Below are 22,849 nucleotides of genomic sequence, written 5' to 3'. Positions count from 1 at the left end.
GTGCGGAAGGCACTGACGATTCCTCATCCCCGGAGGTGTCCCCGACAAGGACTGGCTCGGATGCCTTACGCTTTGGTGCCCAACAGGCCATTGAAGAATCATGGGGCACCAGCAACAGTTGTGCTGGGAGGATATGTCAATAAAATAAATACCGAGGAGTATGTTGAGGCGATCCAACAACTGTTCCAATCCAGATACCACAGGCATCGACACCGGTGCAGACATCTGCATCGGCACAAGTATCAGTGCAGGCACCAAAGTTGGGGAAGACACCGGCATTGGTGGCAGGAGCACAGTCTCCCTGTCACTCAAACGCGTTCCACTGCCAGGCGCACCCGACACTCCAGCTTCGCCTTGAAAGCCTCTGCCAAAAGGGTAGCGGGGGGGGGGGGGGGTTTCAATGCCCGATTGGTGTGGATAGCCTTGGGCCAATGGACACAAGGGAGGATGGGGTCTCTTCTCACCAGGACTGCTTCGGGCAAGGCAGCAAGTGCCGAGACCAGCCCAAGTCTGGCACCATGTGAGGATGGAGACCAGTGAGATGTTTGATGGTGTTCAGCCCAGTCTTTCCCCGGCACCGGCGCTGAGGACGATGATCCAGAAGTCTGTGACTTCAAGGAGACAGACATGGGTTGTTTCCCAGAGCCTTGGGGAAGGAGTGGCCACCAAAGGATCGATGACAAAGTGTTCCCCCCGGTCCTTGGGCATCAATGCCAGGGTGGAGGGGTTGGACTTACCCAAACCAAAAACCTTCTCCATCTTATCCAGCCTGGCCCGATGGCCCTTTTCTTAAGGAATTCATAGGTTAGTCCGAAGTACAAGTCCTTGTATGTAATACGATAAAACCAGGCCTAGGTCAACCTGTCCTGAAAATCTGGAGCCAATAGGCAACCCATAGGTGGAAGAGACGGGTTTGAAAGCAGAGTAAATACTTGGGCGGGAAGGGGTGGAATATTTAGAAAGGAGAATAAGAGCAGATAGAGGCAATCAATGGGATTAGATGGATGGAAAGGAGGAAGGGTTAAGTATGGAAAAAGGAGAGAAAAGTCTGGATAGAAGAAAAGGAAATTTCAAGGAGGAAAAAGAAGGGTAACAGGCTGTAAAGAGAGATAGATAAAAGGGGGGAGAGAGAGAAGGAAAAAGGTAGAGAGAAAGAAAAAGGAAATAAAAATCATGGTGCCATATGCAGACATTCTCCATGGTCATCCACCATCTGCTGGAGACAGAGAATACTGACAGGCTGAGGTCAGCACGGATGCATATAAGGGTGATATAATTCAACCTGTTGATCTGACTCCATCTGCTAGTCGGTAAACATAACCCATTCGTCTGATTTGGACTGACTGGATGAAGAAGAATTGCTTGATTTCAGAGAATATTACTACAGTTTTGATTTCAGAGAATATTACTACAGTTTTGCCTGGATGCTTTCTCCCCAAATAAACTGTTTGCTCACTCTGGTATTATGGGAAATAAATGTCCCAGATTCACCTCTCCCTTCCCTCCAAAAAACATCTGGTAACCTTTAATAGACGATAAAGTCTACTTTTATTTTGGTGCTATGTTAGAATCTGAGCCAATGTTCAAATTCTGCATCCACAGACCTTAAATTGGTTGTACTTACCCACGGTGGGATTATTAACCACTCCTCTGTCCTCAGAATCACAATGAGCACTGAAACAGGATTCCTCTTCTTCCTTCATCTTTACACAGACCTCAGCTTTGATAGTGGGACAGTCTGTTATTTAAAAAAAATAAAACAACATTTTCTCATGTTCATTAGGTGCAAATTAGAACAAAATAATTCTAACATCTGAAAAGTAGTTTTCCAATTCTGGGTTCAAATGTTGAGCAGATTCTCTCCTTACTAAATGCTCTAGTGTTCAACAATAACAGAGTAGCAATGGCTAGAGTATGAAATTTTAACCTGAAAGCAATCAGGAGGAAGGAAAAGTGGTCACTGCTAGTGTAGTGATGTCTACTAGCAGAAGAGCAGCACGGAGGGGGTTCAATCTCAGAGGAGATTTTCCCTTCAGTTCTTGGCCAGTGACAGAATGCCACTCATTTGACAAAATACCTGGGGAGTTGGTGATTAAAGTGGAAAATATGGGAAAAGGCTAGATTGATATGTTTACTGTTCATAACATGTCTAGCATCAGAGCAAGCAGAACATGCTAGATGAAGTTAATCCTACATATAAAACGTGAAATCCTGATAAAAGGAATCTGTTCAACACATAGCAGATTTCCGTGGCTGCAGATGAAGGATCATTCAATTGTCCTATTCAAGACTCATTTCACAAAGGCCATCTTAGGAAAATGTGAACCTTCTACAGCAGGAAATGACAGGAGTCAGGTGGCACCTTATAGACTAACCAGTTTTTTGAAGCATGAGCTTTCGAAGATAGTGTCCACCAAAACAAATTACCCCCTCCAACAATAATTCCTTCTCACCCTTCTCGCATTGGTTAAAACCTTCTTTCAATCTCTACCCTCCAGAGGAATTCCTCTTAACCTCCTGCCCTTCAGCAGAGCCCCTCTCTCAACCTCCACTACACTCACCTTCCCAATCCACCCCTTCTTACTTCCAAGACTTTCTTATAGGTACCAACTGATTCGCCACCAACTCATCCCTCTTCACCTTAACCCCATTCTCTTATTTATCCTCCATCCCTTCTCTTGCCTCCCAGCATTATTTCCTCCCTTCTAACCCTTCTTTTACATTCCCCTTAGCTGATCCCCTCTCATTATCCCTAATTCCTCCATCTCCCAATTGATCTTCATCATTCCTTCTTCTTATCCTCTACCACCAATACTTCATCTTATCTATTCCTGAAACCCATCCTGCATCTCGTCCTTTCCTTCTAATAGTTCCTCCTCTAATCTTCCCCTGATCAAGGTCAGCAGCAACATTTTCCTTTGGGCTAATAAATGGTAGGAAGAGCGAGCAGGCTGATGACAGGGGCAACATTTTTCTGTTCGGTAGGTTCAGTGGTGGGCGAGAAGAGAAGAACAGTGGCAATCTCCACTAACCCATACACTGTCCTCCTCGCCCCTCATGGATGGTTCCAAGCCTGATGGTGATCTGCAAGTGGCAGCAGCATTACTAATGGAAGTCAGCATAGGGCCTGTGGGTTAGTGCAAGCTCATGAGCCCTTCTCGTGCAAGGCTCCCTGTTACCACAGAAACTCATGCAAGGACGGTGCCACCATAGGGCCTGTAAGCATGTACTGGCTGACAGGAGCAACAATGGCATCTATTTGCTGCTGCTGGTGCCTGAAGAGTATTACTATTTGAGGCAATTGTGACCCCAGCTGAAGGTATGACCCCATTTAGGGTCCCAACTCCCAGTTTGGAAAGCCCTGCATTACAGAGAGATGCTATCCTTCCACAAAGTATCTCATTTTATATGGAAGATATGACAACTAAGGTTTCCCTCTGGATAAAATATAAATATTACCATATATTCCAAACCTTTACAAATAAAAGTTCTGACAGGATTCTGTTGAATAATAATATAGAAAAAAAGCCTTAACAAGCAATACGATTTGATAATCAAATTTCAGAAAGACGTATTTGCCAAAAAGAATTTATAATCTTAAGGGACCTTCATACAAACCCCTCACTTTCGGGCTGATTCAGTAAAGTCCACGGGAGAGCGGGCGAATGCCCGCTCTCCCGGTGTGCGCACAGGCCGCTCTCCCGGTGTGCGCACAGGCCACTCTCCTGTGCACGCGATTCTGTATTTAAATGAGGCCCGGCAGTAAAAAAGGCAAAAGGAGGCACTAGGGACACTAGCGCGTCCCTAGCACCTCCTTTTGGACTGGAGCGGCAGCTGTCAGCGGGTTTGACAGCCGACGCTCAATTTTGCCGGTGTCTGTTCTCGAGCCCGCTGCAATCACGGGCTTGGAAACCGGACGCTGGCAAAATTGAGCGTCCAGTTTTCGACCCGACAGCTGCCGGCCGATTTCAAATTTTTTTTTTCTTTTTCTTTTTTTTACTTTTGGAAAGTTTCGGGACCTCCAACTTAATATCGCCATGATATTAAGTCAGAGGGTGCACAGAAAAGCAGTTTTTACTGCTTTTCTGTGCACTTTCCCGGTGCCCGAAGAAAAGGTAGGCGCTAATTTCTGAAAGTAAAATGTGCGGCTTGGCTGCACATTTTACTTTCTGTATCGCACGGGAATACCTAATAGGGCCATCAACATGCATTTGCATGTTGCGGGCACTATTAAGTTTGGCGGATTGGACGCGCGTTTTCGGCCCCTTACTGAATAAGGGGTAAGGGAAAACGCGCGTCCAGTGGCGGGTTAACAGTGTGCTCCGTCGGAACGCACTGTACTGTATCGGCCTGTTTGATATCTTTTAGAGCCTTACGTTAAGCTCTAGCGATAATTCAAAGGGGTATTCTTTTAATCATTGATCCAAATTTTTAACAATTTTTTTGAAACATTTTTGCAAAACATTTTAAGTATTTAAAAAGTGCACTACTTCCCCGTTTTGTTTTTTTTTTAAGTTGATTCATGGGGCATTCTAGCCACAAAATGTATCTGTATTTTTGTTTGATTTCTCTAAATCTGAAATATGTGCATATTAAAATAAACAGCATATATTAGGCAATTGTATCATAGTTCCAGAAGATGACAATTAAGATGTGCAATTTGTTGCTAGAGAACATGATCAATAGTAGTATAACTGGGTTTGCAACAACATTTGAACACATTTGTGGAAGACATCCATTAATTATTAGCCAGGTAGGCTTGGGGGATCATTACCTCTTTTTGGTGTAATCAGGGCTGATGCAAGGGTATTAGGCACCCTAGGCGAACCTTCTACCTTGCATCCCCTCCCAGTCCTGGCCCCGATCTCTTTCACTGAGATACTGCTTGTGGCCTGCTGAATCTCTTCTTTTCTCGGCCACGAGCAGGATGGGCATTGCTTGCAGCCAGGCAATTCTGTCCTCTGGGTTGCAAGCAGGATGGGCGCCACTTGTGGCCCATCAAGTCTCTACTCCTCTTGGATGCGAGTGGGATAGGCTCTGCTCGCGGCCCCACATGGCTGCTCTTCACTGCCCCTAATGGTTGGCGCCCTAGGCAACTGCCTAGTTTGCCTAATGGGACGTACCGGCCTTGGGTGTAATCAACAGGGAATGGACCTCTCCTTCAGGAACTAGTGCTGGGTACTTCCAAGTGACCCAAAATGGCCACTGTTAGAGACAAGATACTGGGTTTGATGGTCTTTTGATCTGATACAGCATGGTGTTTCTTATGTTCATAAGGCACATAAAGACCAGCTGGCTCATCTAGCCTGCCAATCACTTTTCTGTTTCTTCATCTGTGCATCTTATGTCAAAAGATTAGACATAACCTTCCAACTGCATCAGGTAGAATTTCGAGTGAGAGCAAGAAAATGAATGCACCAATCACAGAACATTAGCTCACTGCTGTAGCTTATCTTTATTTGGAAATCTACAGCATTAATTTAGATCATTCTTTTCACTTCATTTTTTCACTTTTTTTTTTTTTTTTTTTTTTTTAAATATTCTTCACTTTCCAGTTTCCTTTATTTGCTTCTTTCATAGCCATCTTTTTTTTGTATCTCAGGTTTGAGTGTTTTTATTTTGTAAAAGCAGAATAAAGAATAAATGGAAAAAAATATTCTTTAATTTCCTAAAGAGAAACAATCGTAAAGTATTTTCACAGCTTCTGCTACTTAAATATCCGCACCATTACAAACCTATGTTAATCTGGGGCTACTGTTCTGACTGTCATCAGAATCCTCTTTCCCCCGCAGGGAGCCATAACATTTATATATGCAAAATGAATACAGCATAGCCAGCTGGGAGTCTTTCAAAAAGGAGACAGTCATTTTAAAAAAGTGCACAACTTTTATTGCAAAAAAGAAAAAATATAGTGAACACAATATTAGTGCAAAAAGAAAGACAAAGAATATAAAGAAGTAATGAAGCCATAAAAAAGGATAATCGATATTTTGAATAAGGTTTAGATATCAATTTTTTTTATTCCTTCATTAATGATACTTAAATTATAGTCAATTTAACCATTAATGAAAGAATAAAAAAATAATTTGATTTCTAGTGGATGGACTGAAACATGACCTACATTAAGTAGGCTATTTTGTGTTTTAGCTTTTGCTGAGAATAAACAGGATGGCAGTCCTCACACATGGGGTGAAGTCATCTGATGGAGGCCAGCATGGAACATTTATGTCAAAGTTTCTAGAACTTTTACTATGACTCACTGATTATTTCTGCTCATGCCATTATGCCATGTCCTATGGAGTCCCTTCAATCTTTTTTTTTCCTTGGAGCCTTTGAGTTGCAGTTCTGTGCCTCCTGTTTTTCTGTGCCTTTTGGTTTTTTCCAGATAGCCAGGATTATTCATCACAGAGTCCTGCAGTTTTGTCCCTTGTAGTTAACCCCTAGGCAATGTTTTTCAATCGTTTCCCTCTGTTCCATGGCAGTGTGATAGTGTTCACTGGCCTTTGAGTTACCACCACCATCAAATTTGATTTTGCTTCCCTCTTATTTTGGCTGAGCATGTCTAGTGGGTTCCAGTGATGCCCTCAGTGCACAAAAACTGTATCACAAACCCCCATGATAGATGTATCCTGTGCCAGGAAGCATTACATGATCTCCAGGGGTGTCACAAATGTGCAACCATGACCCCGAAGGATGCCTGTCCTTCATGGAATTGATAGAAAAAGCATTCCAGGCATCGAAGACTGATCCATCAACAATGGCATTGACCTAGGAGGACCTTGGAGTTGCATTTGTGGAGGAAGCATCAGTATCGGGTGGGGACCATAAGTTCCTTGGAAGCCATCAGCCGATAAGGAATCCTTTCTGCCCTGCTTTTAACATTTATCTATGACCAATATGCAAACCATTAGCAAATGTTTGAGTACAAAATCATATATATGTGTCACGGTTCCTCCGGTCCATGCACTCCCAACTGCGCTGTTTCCAAGGTCCAGCCCCTGAGAGAGCTTTCCTGGTCCCTTGAACACTCAAATAGAAGTTCTTTGTAATTTATCCTCACAACTCCCCAGGCGGGGTTTGAACCCTCCCGGCCTGGCTGGAAGGCAGATGCCCTCCCCAGTGAGCCAGCAACTCACCCTGCAAAAGCTGGCTTCAAAAGTTCATCTTAAGTCTCTAAACTTTGTTTTCTTTCCTCTAGGTCATTCACAGGTAACCAAAGAACATGAAATCCAAAGTTCAAAAGTCTGGCCCAATGGGCTTAACTGCCACCTCCCACAGTATCTCTCAGGATATTTTCCTTGTCCCTTCAGATACAACCACCTGCTGGCAGTCCCTCAAACAATATCCTTAAGTAGGTACATCCGAATAGTAAAACAGTCTTTAGCTCCCGGCTTCCGGCTCACACCAGCCATCCGTCTTCCATCTAAGCAGGAGCACCAAAGTTCCAGTCTTGCAGAGCAGCAGGTAGCATGGTCCTTCTTCAGTCCCCGGCAGGAGACTGAAACCGCTGGGTTAGGGAGTCTCTTTTATACTCTGTAACTCCTCCTCCTCTGCCAGCTGTTTGGCTCCGGGGAAGTTCCACCTTTAATCTCCCACACCTGTGAGTTTATCTCTATGGTTACAGGGGAAGCCACCAGTGTATATCCTTGACTGTGTCGCCTGGGTTTTCTTCCCCCTCCTTCTAGGACTTTGGTTCCAGGGAGTTTTTGTTCCTGGCTTTATTCTACCTACCCGGACTGGCATAGTGACCCTGTCACAATATGCTGATGATAGTCAGGTTTTTTTTCCCAATAGATTCCGATGTTAACACCACATGGCTTGATTGTCATCTATTTAAAGGCAGTAAAAAGCTGGTTATTCATCAATAAGCTATTTCTGAATCTAGAAAAAGATGAAGTAATGTATATAGGAAAAACTATTTCCCTTGATTTTCAAAAATATTTGCATTTTGATGGAACACATTCAATCACAGATGAAGTACATAATCTAGGAATTATTTTTGATGGTTCTTTATCATTTACTTCACATATAAAATCTGTTGTCAAGAGTTCTTTCTTCAAATTAAGGATGTTACACAGACTGAAACCTTTCCTTTAACATGCTGATTTCCAATCGGTATTGTAAGCTCTAGTACTAATGGCACTGGATTACTGCAACATCATTTATCTGGGACTTCTAGCAAATAAAATAACAGTCCTTCAGATTATTATCCAAAACTCTGTGGCAAGAATTTTAACTGGAAATTTCCAAAATGACATTTGCCAATTTTATATGCTCTTCATTGGCTACCAATTGAATTCAGAATAGCCTTTAAGGCATTGACTCTCATTCATAAAGCCCTTAATAATGAAGCTCCTTTGGCAATCGGCTCTCTACTGAGAATTTATAGACCACAGAGATTGCTAAAATCTGCAAGCAAATTTTTATTGGACATTCTCTCTATCCAGCAAGTTAAAACCTAGTGAATCAAGGGAGATATTATTAGTAGCTTGCATATTGCCCTCGAATAGCTTCCCAGATACGTTGCGCATGGATCAGACTTTTCTATTTGGGAAGGCTTTCCAAGGCTGATTATTATGACAGGTAGCATTGACTGCTCTACAAGACAGTTTTGTTTTGTTTGTGTTTTAACTGTTTTTATGCTCCATAGTGCTTAATTTCTATTTATCCTTTGTTTTTAATTTAAATTTTATTACAATTGGTTTTGTGTTAGCCGCTTTGAATTTTGACTGCAGCATATACAGTAAATGATTTAAATAAATAAAAACAAATAAAATAAACCCAGAGACATGCCTTCGTCTGACTCTGCAATCAAAGGCGATGTCAGGTTCAGCCTCTTCAACATTGGCATCGAGGAGATCCCATGCCAAGTATCGAGTAAGCTGAAGAAGCAACTGTGTTCATTGGTGCCCAATGCAGGAATGGTTACAGTACGAGTCATGCTGAGAACCTCCCTAAATGGTCTCAAGGCATGGAGATCTTTTCTAAGCGGATTTGCGCCAGCTTCCACCTGTCCAGGCATCAGTCACTGATCCACCTCTCAGTTTATAGGAGGATGTGGCAACCCCTCCTGCTGCCCAGTCAGTGTTGGCATTAGCAATTTTTGAGAAGTTGGATAGAAAGATCAAGCAGGCCTTGGAGAAGGCACTGCAGGCCTCAGCGCCAAGCATCAAAGACACAGAGACAAGCACAGTCAATCCTTGAGCCTCTGCTTTATTCCTTTTGGATGCTCGATGGCAAGGCACTGGCACAGATGCTGGATCTGATGCTAATGCCCAGAAGAGGAGTGGGATCAGTGACCTTCTGCTGCTGTTCTCTGGCTCCTTGGGGGAGGAAGCTTACCCAGGCTGTCTGAGTTCCTCCAGGCCAAAACAGCTAAGTGCACTGGTCCTGGAGATCTTGGCTGGCTGTCTAGCACTGAGGGAGTCCTTGCCACCTGCAGACCAGAGTGAGTCAGATTCTGAATTCACTTGGAGGTGTAGCTATGACTCTGCAGATGGCTCTGAAGAGGTATTGTTGACAGAGATCCCCTACAACCCTTCTCCTCCATCAGAAATAAGGAAGTCCACTTCTGAGAGCCTCTCCTTCACAGGCTTGGTCAAGAAAATGGCTGAGGCCATTCCATTTACTTTACAGATGGAGGATGAGTCCAGAAATAAAATGCTGAACATGCTCTAGCTCATGGAGCTCCCTAAGGAAGTTGTATAGTCCCAGTCCATGAAGTCCTTCAGGAGGTACAGACAAGGATGTGTGAAAACCCTTTCTCTGTGGCTCCTGTTAAAAGAAGGTGGGCATGATATTTCGTCCAAAAAACTCCCAGATTCGAAAAGAGGCAGTTGCCATACCAATCTGCGATAGTTGAATCCGCTGTCAAAAAGGCCAGGAGGTTTGAATTCATTCCTCGGTACCCGTAGGGAAGGACTCCAAAGCCCTTGACACCTGAGAAAATATTTTCAGGGAGCTATCCACAACGCCCACATAGCTTCCTACCAGCTCTTCATAGGCCTGTACATGCGGGACATGCTGAAGCAAATGCAGGGGCTGGCCAAGCAATTTCCCCCCCCAAAAACCTCTCCAGCCACTGGTAGACAAAAGGTTAGAATAAGGAAAACATATGGTCCACTCATTCTTTGATGTTTTTGAAATGGCATTAAGAGTCTCTGCCATATGGATTGGAGCCTGCAGACTCACCTGGCTAAGGGCCTCTCCATACAGAAGTGGAGGAAAGACTTGCTGATGTGCAGTGTACAAGAACGAATCTCTTTGGATACAGAATGAAGGATGCAGTCACACATATCAAGATCACTGTGCAACGCTCCAGCAACACCCAAGTTCTGGCTTCCTCTTCAGGTATCCGAGGTCTGGGCAGAAGAAGCACTTTCTACAGCTGGAGGCGCCACTATCCTCTGCCCCCTTGTTTCCATACACAGCAGGCCCCTAGTGCCTTCCTGAGGCAGCAGAGGGCACCTAAGCCCCAGACAGCAACCCGGTCAGCACCTGGGATGAGATTTTGTCTGGATCATGGAAAATATACCCAGTATTCTGGTACCCATGCCAGAGAACCTTCTGATCGGAGGGAGGCTAAGGTTTTATGTAAACCAGTGGCCCAGTAGACATCTGGGCCCTCAGCATCATCAGGAAAGAGTACACATTAAACCTATTGGGTCTCCTGCCAAATCAATCCATGGAATCACTGCATCAGGAACTGTTTCAAATGGAGCTTTCCTCCCTCTTACGGACCAATGCAGTCAAGCCTGTTCTACCAAGGCAAAGAGTGATACTATGCACAAATCACCAGGGCTGAATGGAATTCATTCCAGCAAACCTGTTACTATAAATCTGTAACCTATCATTTAAAACAGCCACAGAATTTGAAGACTGAAGGGTAGCCAACTTAACACAGAGCTCCAGAGGTGATCTGGGAAACTAAAAACAGGTAGCCCAACATTGCTGCCAAACAAAATGATAGAAGCTATTCTTTAAAAAAAAAAATATACTGACCATATAGACATGGGGCTTAATGGGGAAGAGTCAACATGGTTTAGTAAAAGAAGTCATGCCTTTCCAATTTATTACATTTTTTTGAAGATGTAAATAAACAAGTAGATAATGGTGAACCAACATATAGTGTATTTGGATTTTCAGAAGGTATTTGACAAAATCCTTCATGAGAGAATCCCCAGGAAATTAAAAAGTCTTGGGATAGGAAACAATGTTCTACTGTAGTTTTTAGTAACTGGATAAAAGACAGGAAACTGAGGATAAGACTAAATTGTGAGTTTTCCAAATAGACAAAGGTGAGCAGTGGAGTTCCCCAGGGATCTGTACTGGGACCAGTGCTGTTTACCATATTCATTAAGAATCTGGAAAAGGAAGCAATGTGTGAAGTGATCACATCTGCAAGATGACACAAGACTATTTAAAGTTGTTAAAAAAAAAAAAAAAAAAAAAAAGCAGATTGTGAGGAATTGCAGGATTTTATGAGGCTGGGCATCTAAATGGCACATACAATTTAATGTGGACAAGTGCAAAGTAATGCAGATAGAGAAATATAATTCCAATTCCAGGTACACAATGCTAGATTCTATATTATATATCATGACCCAGGAAAATAACCTCAAAGTCCTAATGGACAATACTTTGAAATCCTCAGTTAGCGTATGGCAGTGGTCAAAAAAAGCAAAGTTAGGAATTAGTTGGAGAGGAATGGAGAATATCATAATGCAATCCCACCTTGAGTACGGTTTGAAATTCTGGTCACTCCACCTCAAAAGAGAAACAGTGGAACTAGAAAAAGTACATTGAAGGGCAATAAAAATGATAAAAGGAATGGAACAGTTCTCCCCTTATGAAGAAAGGCTAATAATTTTATGGCTCTTAAGCTTGGAAAAGAGATGACAGAGGGGATATGATAAAGGTGTATAAGATCATGAGTCAGGTAGAACAGGTAAACAGGAAATTGTTATTTACCCTTTCAAATAATATTAAAACAAGTGGACACTCCATGAAACTAACCACCAGCAGATTTTAAACAAATTGTAGAAAGTACTTTTTCGCTCAACGCACAATTAAGCTATGGAATTTGTTGCCAGAGGACCTGGTCAAGGCAAATATCATAGTAGAGTTTTAAAGATATGGGGAAAAGTTACTGAAAAAAAAATATAAACAGTTAATAGCCAGGTAAAGCTATTATTACTTATCCCTGGGAGTAATAAGGAATATATCTGCTTTTTGGGATTTTTCGGAAACTGGTGATCTGAACTGGCCACTTGTAGGATACCTGAATAAACATTCTAGGCTGGAGACATAGGCACACAGACTCCAGTCTTCCTTTCTTACAAATTCCAGCTTTATTTACATCAATCATCATGTAGGCTGCCTACCTCCAGTAACGTACTCCCAGCTTTACCTTATGACAAAGATATTTCAGGAGCTGCCTTCTCCTGGAGATGTGGGGCCTCCTGTTCCCAGTGGGGCTCAGCCTCTTATCTTGCTCAGCAGAGTCCTTCCCATACAGAGTGTTCTCTCTCTCTCTACGGGTTTTAAGGTAGACGAGGCTAGATACCTGATCCCATAAAAGTTAAAGGGCTATTACTTTATATATCCTTCCCCTCTGCTAGAACCTGTAGGGCAAGCACTCTTACTCATCCTGGATCCCATCCAGGGAAATAAATTCTCTTTGCTTTGTACTTCTTCTGGTCTCCTGCCAGTTAAACTATGGATAAGGGTTATAGGGTCTCATTCTCACCCTCTCATTATCGTTACCCTTAACCAACTCTCAATTATCACAACCACCCCGTGAGCCCTTGGCCCAGTGTCCATCCATACTCTTTGACATGAGTCCATTGGAGCTCTGAGTTCCAATTCTCCCCCAGCCGGACTCTCTGGACTCCACTTGGGTGTTCCTGTGGGGCTTCTCTTTCACTCACTTTAAAACTCACATTCCTTCACGCTTCAACTCTCAACTTTTCTCACAGCATCTTCTGGTCCTCTATACTGCCCTCAACTGTAGTGCCATCCTCTGACCTCTCTATGCTGCTTCCATCAGGCTACTCTGTACTGTCTCCTTCAGGGCAGTCCATAAATCTCCACTAAGATTTTTCCTGCATTCAAATCACAGTCACTGCAGGTTCCTTCAACTGTCTTCCATTCTCTTTTCTGCCACTCAGTTATGCCTGCTCTTGCCCCTCTGGCTTTTCTTTCACCACCTGTTCCAGTGGTGCATGCACTGGTCTGTCAGGTTTTCCTGTCATACTATCCACAGGTCTCTTGCTGGTTCCAGACATTTGCTATTATTATCTTTCTTATGTCGCTCTGAGTTTTTCTGTCCCTGGAGGGTAAGGCAAGAGTCAGGTGATTTATACAGCTGCTGCATTTCCTCTGCTTCCAACTTTACTTCTGACAGACAGGCCATTATGAATGTACTTCTTGCTTCCCACTCTCACTCAAAATGAGCACAGGAAAGCTGTACAAGGCTCTCTTGCATTTGCCTCTGTCATAAGAACATAAGAAATTGCCATACTGGGTCAGACCAAGGGTCCATCAAGCCCAGCATCCTGTTTCCAACAGTGGCCAATCCAGGCTACAAGTACCTGGCAAGTACCCAAACACTAAGTAGATCCTTTGCTACTGATGCCAGTAATAGCAGTGGATATTCCTTAAGTCAATTTGATGAATAGCAGTTAATGGACGTCTCCTCCAAGAACTTATCCAAACCTTTTTTAAACCCAGCTATACTAACTGCACTAACCACATCGTCTGGCAGCAAATTCCAGAACTTAATTATACTTATATGAAAAAGAATTTTCTCTTATTAGTTTTAAATGTGCTACTTGCTAACTTCATGGAGTGCTGAGTAAATAACCGATTCAGATGTATGCATTCTAGACCTCTCATGATTTTAAAGACCTCTATCATATTCCCCCTCAGTTGTCTCTTCTCCAAGCTGAACAGCCCTAACATCCTTCTAGGAGGGTTTGAATCACAGCTTGCACGTCTTGCTCAGTCATGCTTTCCATAGACAAGTCTAACTTCCTTGAGCTTTACAACAGAGCAGCTAGTTTGCTTCTGGAGGGCTATACACTGTTCCAACAACACACTAACTCTGTCATCTTCACTTTTCTTCATGATCACGCTCTGTTCAAAGACACTCTGCCGCAAACTTCCTTTTTTTCTGCCAGGAAAAGGAAAAAAAAAACTTGCTTGTCCAGCAAATAGCTCACTGTATATTCTCTGTCTAGGAAAATGGAGCTTCTCTCTTTACTTGCAGTAATACTTTTAAAGTTATTTTCTTTAGACCCAAAGACACAGCTCCCTGTATTAAACAAAAAGTTTTAAAGCTGTTTGGGCTCCTGTGCTCCTCCATGAGCCACAATCTTTTAAACTCCAGTGGTCTGTGCACAGCTAGCAGTACTGATTCTTTAGGCAGGTCACATATAACAAACCTTTTTTTTGTTCACTATTTTTCTTTCTTCCTCTGGAGACTTGGGTTTATGCCTGTGCAGAGCATAATACAGAAATACCCGAACTGACACCATATGTGGGATAGCAGAGTAAATATTCTAAGCTGGAGACAGGCACACAGAGCCTTCCTTTCTTACAAATTTCAGCTTTATTTATTTCAACCAACATACATGTAGATTACTTACCTCCAGCAGTGTACTCCCAGCTTTTATGATACAGATATTTCAGGAGCTGCTTTGCTTCTGGAGACGCAGGTGCCTCCTGTTCCCAGCTGGGCTCAGCCTCTTTTCCTGCTCAGCAGGGACCTGGCCCAAAAAGCTCTCTCTATGAGTTTTAAGGTGAACCAGGCTAGATGACTAGTCCCATACAGGTTAAAGAGGTATAAAGTCACTCCTTACACCACAGTTTGAAATAGGATATTGGACTTAATGGACCATGGTCTGACCCAGTATGGCATATCTTATGTTCTTATGAATTTTCAATGTAAACATACACAAGTTAGCTCTGAAAATTTTAGGTAATCTGTGCATGCATAAAAAGTACTTTCGCTAAATGCAGAGTTATAAAATTACTCTCAAACTCACTTAAACTGGTCAACCACATTTCTACTAAGCTGTTTTTTTTATAAAAGGGCTCAAATCCCATCAAGTGAAGCAGTTCATGCCAGCCCTAGAGTGGCCATTGACATATCCCTAGAACAGTGGTTCTCAATTTTTTCTCTGTTGGGATACACCTGGCAGATAATTTTTTACAAGCGTGACACACTGAACACTTGACCATCATAGGGCTAAATGGAAACATATACTCTGCATACAGGTACACCCCTCCCCCCCAGTCCCCAAACAATGGATGCAGAGTAGAACTAGAATATTTCAAATACAACTCAGTATATAAAAAAGATATTCTGATTCTGGTACTATCTCAGTAACAGAAACACAAACTCCCTTACTACCAGGCGCATTGTAAAATACAAAACCTGAAATAAAAACATTCAGCACATGTATTAGCAAACCTTCCATACCATTGCAACACTAATTCCAAGAACTTAAACAGCAATAGCCTTCCTATCTATGAAAAGGCAGCAGTGCAGTTCCAATGCATGTCCTATTGAGAATGAGAAAACTCAACAAAGATTGATACAAATCCCTACCTACTAGTAAAATACCTCACTTCAGTCACACATCCAGATCAAACCTTCACCAAATACAGAATAAAAGGCCATAAATTACAAATGTGAAGACAAAAACTGGAATGGAAACCTGCAGAGCAAAACTGAAGAGCTAGAAACAGAAATACATTTCCTCCTACACTAAGCAAAGTACAAAGAGAGAAGACATGCACATTCCCAAAACTGACATATTATGGCTCTTGCACCCTGACACCCCCCTCCATCATCCTTCACTTTTCCCAATTACTCCCTTTCAATCATCCATTCACACTCATATCCCTGCCCAGCATTCCTGACCCCCCCACATCCTCTCCCCTGTGCTCCCTCTCTACTGATTGACTCTCTCTACCCCTTCATCCCATCTCCCTGCCTGCCCAGTTAACCTGACCCCGTTTCCCACTCCTTCCTGCTCCACAGCCCCTTCACTCCCTCTCTGTTTCACCTTTATCTTCCCAGCATCCCCAACCTCCCTTTCCCCACCCTCCACAGGGTGAAGAGACCATCAGCAGCAGCCTCACTCCCAGACTCAGCAGGGGAGGATAAAGTTTGCATCCCATCAGATCTGGGTGAAGGAGGAAACAGCCTCCCACTGGGCCAGAAAGAAGAGAAGGAAGTGAGAGTAGCCTCCCATCAGGCTCAATGTAAGAGAAGTCAACCAACTCCTACTTGGGCTGATATCCTGCTGGCCCTGCAACACACCTCCCAGGACCTCGCGACACACCAGTGTGTCCCAACACACCTGTTGAGAACCACTGCCCTAGAATATAAAACATCCACTTGGTAAAAGACATACTAAACATTTCCATATTCAAAGGGCTGACCTTCCTCCTTCTCCCTGACGGGTCAATAGCAGGTCAGCAATGTGGGACCCAGTGAGCATGCATTCCCAGTTAGGGTGGCCACTGATGCACATCCAGAATACAGGACACCCCCTAGGTAACATCCAAACCAAAGATTACCGCATTTAAAAAGCTGACCTTCCACTGCCTCCCCGACAGTCAAATCTGCAGCAATGATGCTAGACCAGCAGTGTAGGAACACAGTTAAGCATGCATTCCTAGCCCAGCCCTCACTAAGGGCTTTTCAAGGAATGAAGGTGCAGCAGCATTGCTCATTAACAATGGCTGACTGCGAGTTGTGGGATCTCCATTTCTCCTTGGTGCTGGTGCCTGATTTGCTCTTTTACAGCGAGCTCTCCTTGTGCATCCTTACAGTGGGCTTTTCCCTGGCTCATAACCAAGACAAAACAGCACCACAAAGGTAAATTCATTCCTTGCTCCATATATGAACTGGTAAAATATTCCTATGGCTTTAATTTACTGCAAGATATTCAAAATGTATGAAGCTCATAGGGGAATAATTTGTCATGTCTTTCAAGAAATTATCTTTAAAATAACAGAAATGCAGCCTTCTTTTCTCACAGAGAATTTGACCCCCACTGCCTACTTTTGCCAATTTCAATTAGAACTTGCATGTTGGCTATTCATATTTTATCCCAGGACAAGCAGGATGCTAGTCCTCACATATGGGTGACATTGGTAATGGAGCCCTATGATGGAAAACTTTCTGTCAAAGTTTCTAAAAGCTTTGACTGACACTGGCACACTGAGTGCACTGAGCATGCTCAGCATGCTATGATCCCTGCGTCCACAGGGGTCTCCCTTCAGACTTCTTTTTTCCGCTCTGCTGTAAGCATAGCAGTTGGAGCTCTGTGAGAAATTCTAACACTTTTTTCCTCATAAAAGATTTACATTTTTACTTCACAAACACCTTTCCCTGCACGGGTCTCCCTCCGCGTTGGTTTAATTCGACGTTCGGTGAGTACTATGCCATATTTTTTCGGTCGGTTCCTGTCACCTTTCTGGCTGCCAACCCACTGCGGCCTTCCCTCTCCCTATTTTTCAGTTAGTCACACATAGCCTGCAGTGTCCTTCTGTGACACTCTGCTTGGCTATTAGTGCTAGTGGGACAGGGACTTCCACGGTTACCGGTGCTGCCAGGGCGCCTGTAGATTTAGGTCCTTTACTTTCCTCAGTACCTTCGCGCAGTAATACCCCATCGCTACCGTCGGTACCCCCTTCAGGCCATCCTGCGGTTTCAGATGCCACAGGTACCCCTCCCCCTGCGGTACCCTGATGCCATCCTCCCTACGTCATTCTATCAGTGCCATCTATGTTTATACATGGCACTGATTTATTTCCTTCGCTTTTATCAGTGCTAGCTTTGCCAGAATGGATGCCATCGATGAACACTTTGTCTCGTCGCTGCCATCCATAATCGGGTCGATGCCACCGCTACCCGGGGCACTTCCATCGCTGTTGGGGGTCATTTCTATCGATGCCATCCTTCTATTATGGATGCCATTAATACCAGGCTGTTTTTCCATTGATTTCCATCGATGCCAGGCTGTTTTCCATCGATGCCAGGCATCGATGCCAGGCTGTTTTCCATGCATGGCATCGATGCCAGGCTATTTTCCATCGATGCCAGGCTGTTTTCCATGCATGGCATCGATGCCAGTGCCATTTCCATGCATGGCAGCTATGCCAATGCCTTTTCCATGCATGGCATCTATGTCATCATTGATTCCATGGGTGCTCATGTCCGTGGCATAAATGCCATGGGCGTCATTTTTGTCCAAGTCGATCCAATCAATACCGTCGATGCCCGTGGCCATACCACAGAGTTTGTCGGCACCCGCCTCCATACATCAATGATCTCGACACCCACGTCATTCCCATCGGCATCTTCTACGTTTTTATGGATGCGGTCATTGACTCCGTCAATGCCCATATCATTTTTTCCGAAACCAGCGATGTTTTCGATTATCGTCAATGTCGACATAACACCGCCACACAATGCCCTCCCCTGAACACAGTGCTCCATGCTTTGGGTCCTTATTAAAGCCCCATATCAGGAGCAGAGCAGGCATGCTGACACCCATCATCGATCGCCATCCAGGACAGCTAGAGCTTCCATCTTGGCACTAGGGAATGACCAGGTCGAGCACCGTGGCATTCATCGTCACCGACATGGTGACCGTCTGCCACCGACGCCATTCAACGCATTGCGGCTGTTCTTCTCGATGCTGGCCGATGTTCGGGCCGAGCAACATCACCACTGCCAACGGTACTGTTCCACATAGTTTTCCCAGTCCTTCCTGCTCCAGAAACACCGGATCGAGGTCCGCAGAATTCTGCACTGGCGTCAAGAGACATCGAGCCGCTGCGACAATGGTTGGGTTCATGAGTTCGTCAATCGGCTCCCCTGTTCCCAGGCGTACTCCACCGACATCGGTGCAGGGTTCTGGCCCTCCGCTCATTACGGTCTAAGCGCCAGCTACGCCCAGCCTTGTCTCCTCTATACCTGCGCCACCATACCAGGTATCAGAGTTGAGACGGACGTTAACGTCCACAGGCTAGAGGAATACAGAAATCCACGGAGCCAGCAATCTTCACCGGCTCATCCTTCGGCAGTTCACGTTGGATGGTAAGTACCCGCTTCTGCGGCATTCCCATTGAAATGTGTTCTCTAATTCTGGCCACATGCTTAGAAAAGTTCTAGGTCATGTACTTTCCAAGAACTGTATTAGTGTCACATATCGCTATGCCAGCTATGTCAGCCACAATACCAGGAGAACCTCTCTTTCTTTTCTTTGGGTTTGCATCAGGGCTTCCTCCCTTTTTCAGCAACGTGGCTCTGCACTGATTAATGCTCTAGCTTTTGGTTCCTGTTTCAGTACCAAAGTTCCAGGTGCATTTACTGTTCTGCTAAACACGAGATCCAGCACATGCTGCCTCAACTACAAGTCCACCTCGAAGCCTGATATGGGTCTCGATGTCTCCTTGTACAGCACTCAGAAATGCGGGTAAGACTTTACCGCTCTCACTCCCGTGGGAGGATACCTGATATCCACATTACATCAACCCCTCCAGTTGGACACCTCCCGGTTTTCCAACTAGCCGGATATCAGAGCAGGTTCCCGGTACACTCCCCTACACGCTTCAAAGCGCAGAGGGGGGGAAGAGGGGGGTTGGGGAGTTTTAATTACATTATTCTTTCTTTCAACAGAAAGTAGTTACTCTCCGCCCATCCTGGACCTCAGAAATACCAGGCACAGGTAAAATGGTATCTCTCGTTACCATGTTTCCAAAACACAGTAAGTACATTATCTCTATTCTTTCTATGTGCCTCATGGTGAGTCAACAATCTTACAATTCCAAGCTCTGCCGGTGGCACCAGCTTCGCAACTGAGGTATTTCATTGACTCAATATCGGTGACTGCTGTTTCTCTACGGAGTCCAAAATCATTCACGCTTTCCTTGCATGGACAGCTGCATAACCTAGTCTATTCCTGCTCATGCTCGCATTTACTTCAAGTTGAAAGTTTGACCACAAATCTTCTCAACCCAATATGCGTCTGTTCCGCTCCAAGCAGTTACGCATAAACTTCCTGGATCTTGTACCATGAGTTATACCCTTATGCCTTCTAATACCTGCTCTGCAACAATTCTTTGTGCATACAGACAGACAGCATAGGAACAATGTGCTTTCCAACATACAAGCATACACAACATCCTAGCTGCTCTGCAATGAAGCTGCACAGCTTTATCCTTAGCCCTTGCTTCACTTTATGCATCCTCGGGCCACTGTTCTCAGACACTTACTGAACGCACTAGCAGACCTTCTCCAGATAGGTCCATCCTCTCGAATGGTCTTGGACATGTGTAGAGAGAGAAATCTTCTAGAGCGGAGGTCAACCAAACTTGCCCTCTGCTTCCGAATCAAACCATACGGTGCATAGATTCTACCACCTTCACATGGTTCTACTGCATTCACATTTAAGCCTTTCTTCCATCAAGGGCCTCCTAAATGTGTCTCTTCTGCTACCTCTCATAACCAACACTCTTATCATGCTGAGCCGGGATGGAGTTCACTGTTCCTCAGGCCCTCGTCCTGCCCGAGACCAGTATGCTTCCCATACTTCATAGCCAAAACTCTCGTGAACCTACAACAGGACAGAGGAACAATAGTCCTCTTAGCCCTATATGGGCTTTGACAAGTATGGTTTCCCATATTCCTCGACCTCTCAATCAGAGACCAATTCGCCTGGGCACAGCACCCACTCTCGTAACTTGGAATCAGGACAAGTTGCGTCATCCCAACCTAACAACTCTTGCCCTGACAGCTTGAATACTGAAATTCTGCAACCACTTAATCTTTCAACACAAGTCTCTAAAGTTCTCGTAGCTTCATGAAAGCCTTCCACACGCAAACCTTACCACTTTTAGTGGACTAGATTTACCAAGTAGTGCACACAAACAGGTTTTCACCTTTTTTCTTGCCCCACTCCTTCTGTACTAGATTACTTATATCACCTTCGGATTATGGTCTCCAGACATCCTCTGTAAGAGTACACCTAAATGCCATAGCGGCATTTCACAAGGAAATAGGGGATACGCCAATAACAGCATGACCCCTAGTATGTCGGTTTATGAGAGGCTTACTTCACCTTAAGCCCCCCATTCGACCACTGGTCATTAAATGGGACCTAGTGTGATACATTCCTGCGACTAGAAATTTCTTACCTAACAAGTATTTTCTAGTAGCCATTCCATCGGCTACGAGGGTCAGTGAGTTGCAACCTCTCGTCACATACTCACCCTACATAAGGTTCCTGCATGATACAATAGTCCTTTGCACTCACTCCAAATTCTTACCAAAAGTAGTAACAGATTTTCACTTAATCAGTCAATAGTCTTGCCTACTTTCTTTTCAAGACCTCTCTCTCTAGCCAGGGAGAGAGAGTCTTATACACCTTAGACTGAAAACGTGCACTAGCTTTTTACCTGAACCACACGGCAGTCCATAGGACTTCCAACCAACTCTTTGTTTCTTTTCACATAAAATGAACCAAGAGTCGTGGTGGTAAGGCGGACTCTCTCCGACTGACTAACAGCCTGTATCGAATTCTGTTATGAAAAAGCAAACGTTCCTCTCCAAGGGCGAGTAACAACACACGTAGTAACGGCTATGTCTACATCAGTAGTACACTATCGTTCAGTGCCCATTATTACCATATATAAGGCTGCAACATGGAGTTCCCTTCACACCTTTGCAGTTCTTTATTGCTAGGGCAAAGAAAAACGACAAGATTCGGCCTTTAGACAATCTGTCTTACAGAACTTGTTTCCAATATATTCCCAACTCCTTCTACAACCAACCTGCTGTGATCTTCAGCTGCCTCATTTTTACCAACAATTCTTCACTGTTGCTTCACTACAAAATGACTCAGCCTCTAGCTTGCTAATCACCCATATGTGAGGACTAGCATCCTGCTTGTCCTGGGATAAAGCAAAATTGCTTACCTTGTAATAGGTGTTATCCCAGGACAGCAGGATGTAGTCCTCACAGAACCCACCCGCCACCCCGCGGAGTTGGGTCCGATATGTTTTATTATTTTCTTTTATATATTTTCGCTTACGCATAATTCTACAAACGAGACTGAAAGGAGACCCCTGTGGACGCAGGGATCATAGCATGCTGAGCATGCTCAGTGCACTTAGTGTGTCAGTGTCAGTCAAAGCTTTTAGAAACTTTGACAGAAAGTTTTCCGTCATAGGGCTCCATTACCGATGTCACCCATATGTGAGGACTACATCCTGCTGTCCTGGGATAACACCTATTACAAGGTAAGCAATTTTACTTTCTCAGTATGTAATATTTTTTGAATACCAGGACTCCAACTCAATGAGCACCAACAAGCCTGGCAGAGCAACAGGAAGTTCATCACGCTGACTCCAACACCACACTCTAATCTGTTCAAAAACACCCTAAATATTCTAAAATAAATTATGGCAAACTGGTGAAAGATTGGCTTACCTTAAGAAGGTGAATCTGCTCCCATGTTTCTTCTTATTTAGGATAGTCCCATATTTCCACGAGCAGGAGTACTGCCAAATGAAGACCAGCTAGAAATGCCCAAGGCTTTATAAACACCAGACATCTAATAAGTCACAGTACAATAATTTAAGATGCTGTCATCTATTTCCCCAAAATAATTCTAGCCTCACATTTCAATAAACAGCAGCATTGTTAAATGAAGGCCAACTAGACATGGCTGCACTATTACTTGATTTACTGGATTGTGACATCAGCATCAGGTTACACACATCAGCACTGATGTCCTAATCATTCTGATGTCATAATTCTGTGAGA

At 44.0% G+C, this 22,849-nt stretch overlaps 1 protein-coding gene across 1 annotated transcript in view; it reads right to left on the bottom strand.

Annotated features, from left to right (window-relative positions):
• LOC115094356 overlaps window positions 1-22,725 on the bottom strand; it is a 50,053-nt gene extending 27,328 nt beyond the window's left edge. The window contains exons 1-2 of the mRNA XM_029607328.1: window positions 22,514-22,725; window positions 1,625-1,738 (exon numbers count right to left, since the gene is read on the bottom strand). Of these exons, the coding sequence (XP_029463188.1) occupies window positions 1,625-1,703 (79 nt within the window). The 5' untranslated portion in view covers window positions 1,704-1,738; window positions 22,514-22,725. The remainder of the gene's footprint in view (window positions 1-1,624; window positions 1,739-22,513) is intronic.
• Window positions 22,726-22,849: the final 124 nt, after the last annotated feature.

This window comes from Rhinatrema bivittatum, chromosome 6, assembly GCF_901001135.1.
Source record: "Rhinatrema bivittatum chromosome 6, aRhiBiv1.1, whole genome shotgun sequence".
In the NCBI taxonomy this organism is placed as follows: Eukaryota; Metazoa; Chordata; class Amphibia; order Gymnophiona; family Rhinatrematidae; genus Rhinatrema; species Rhinatrema bivittatum.
This window is presented reverse-complemented; position numbering and strand designations above follow the sequence as displayed.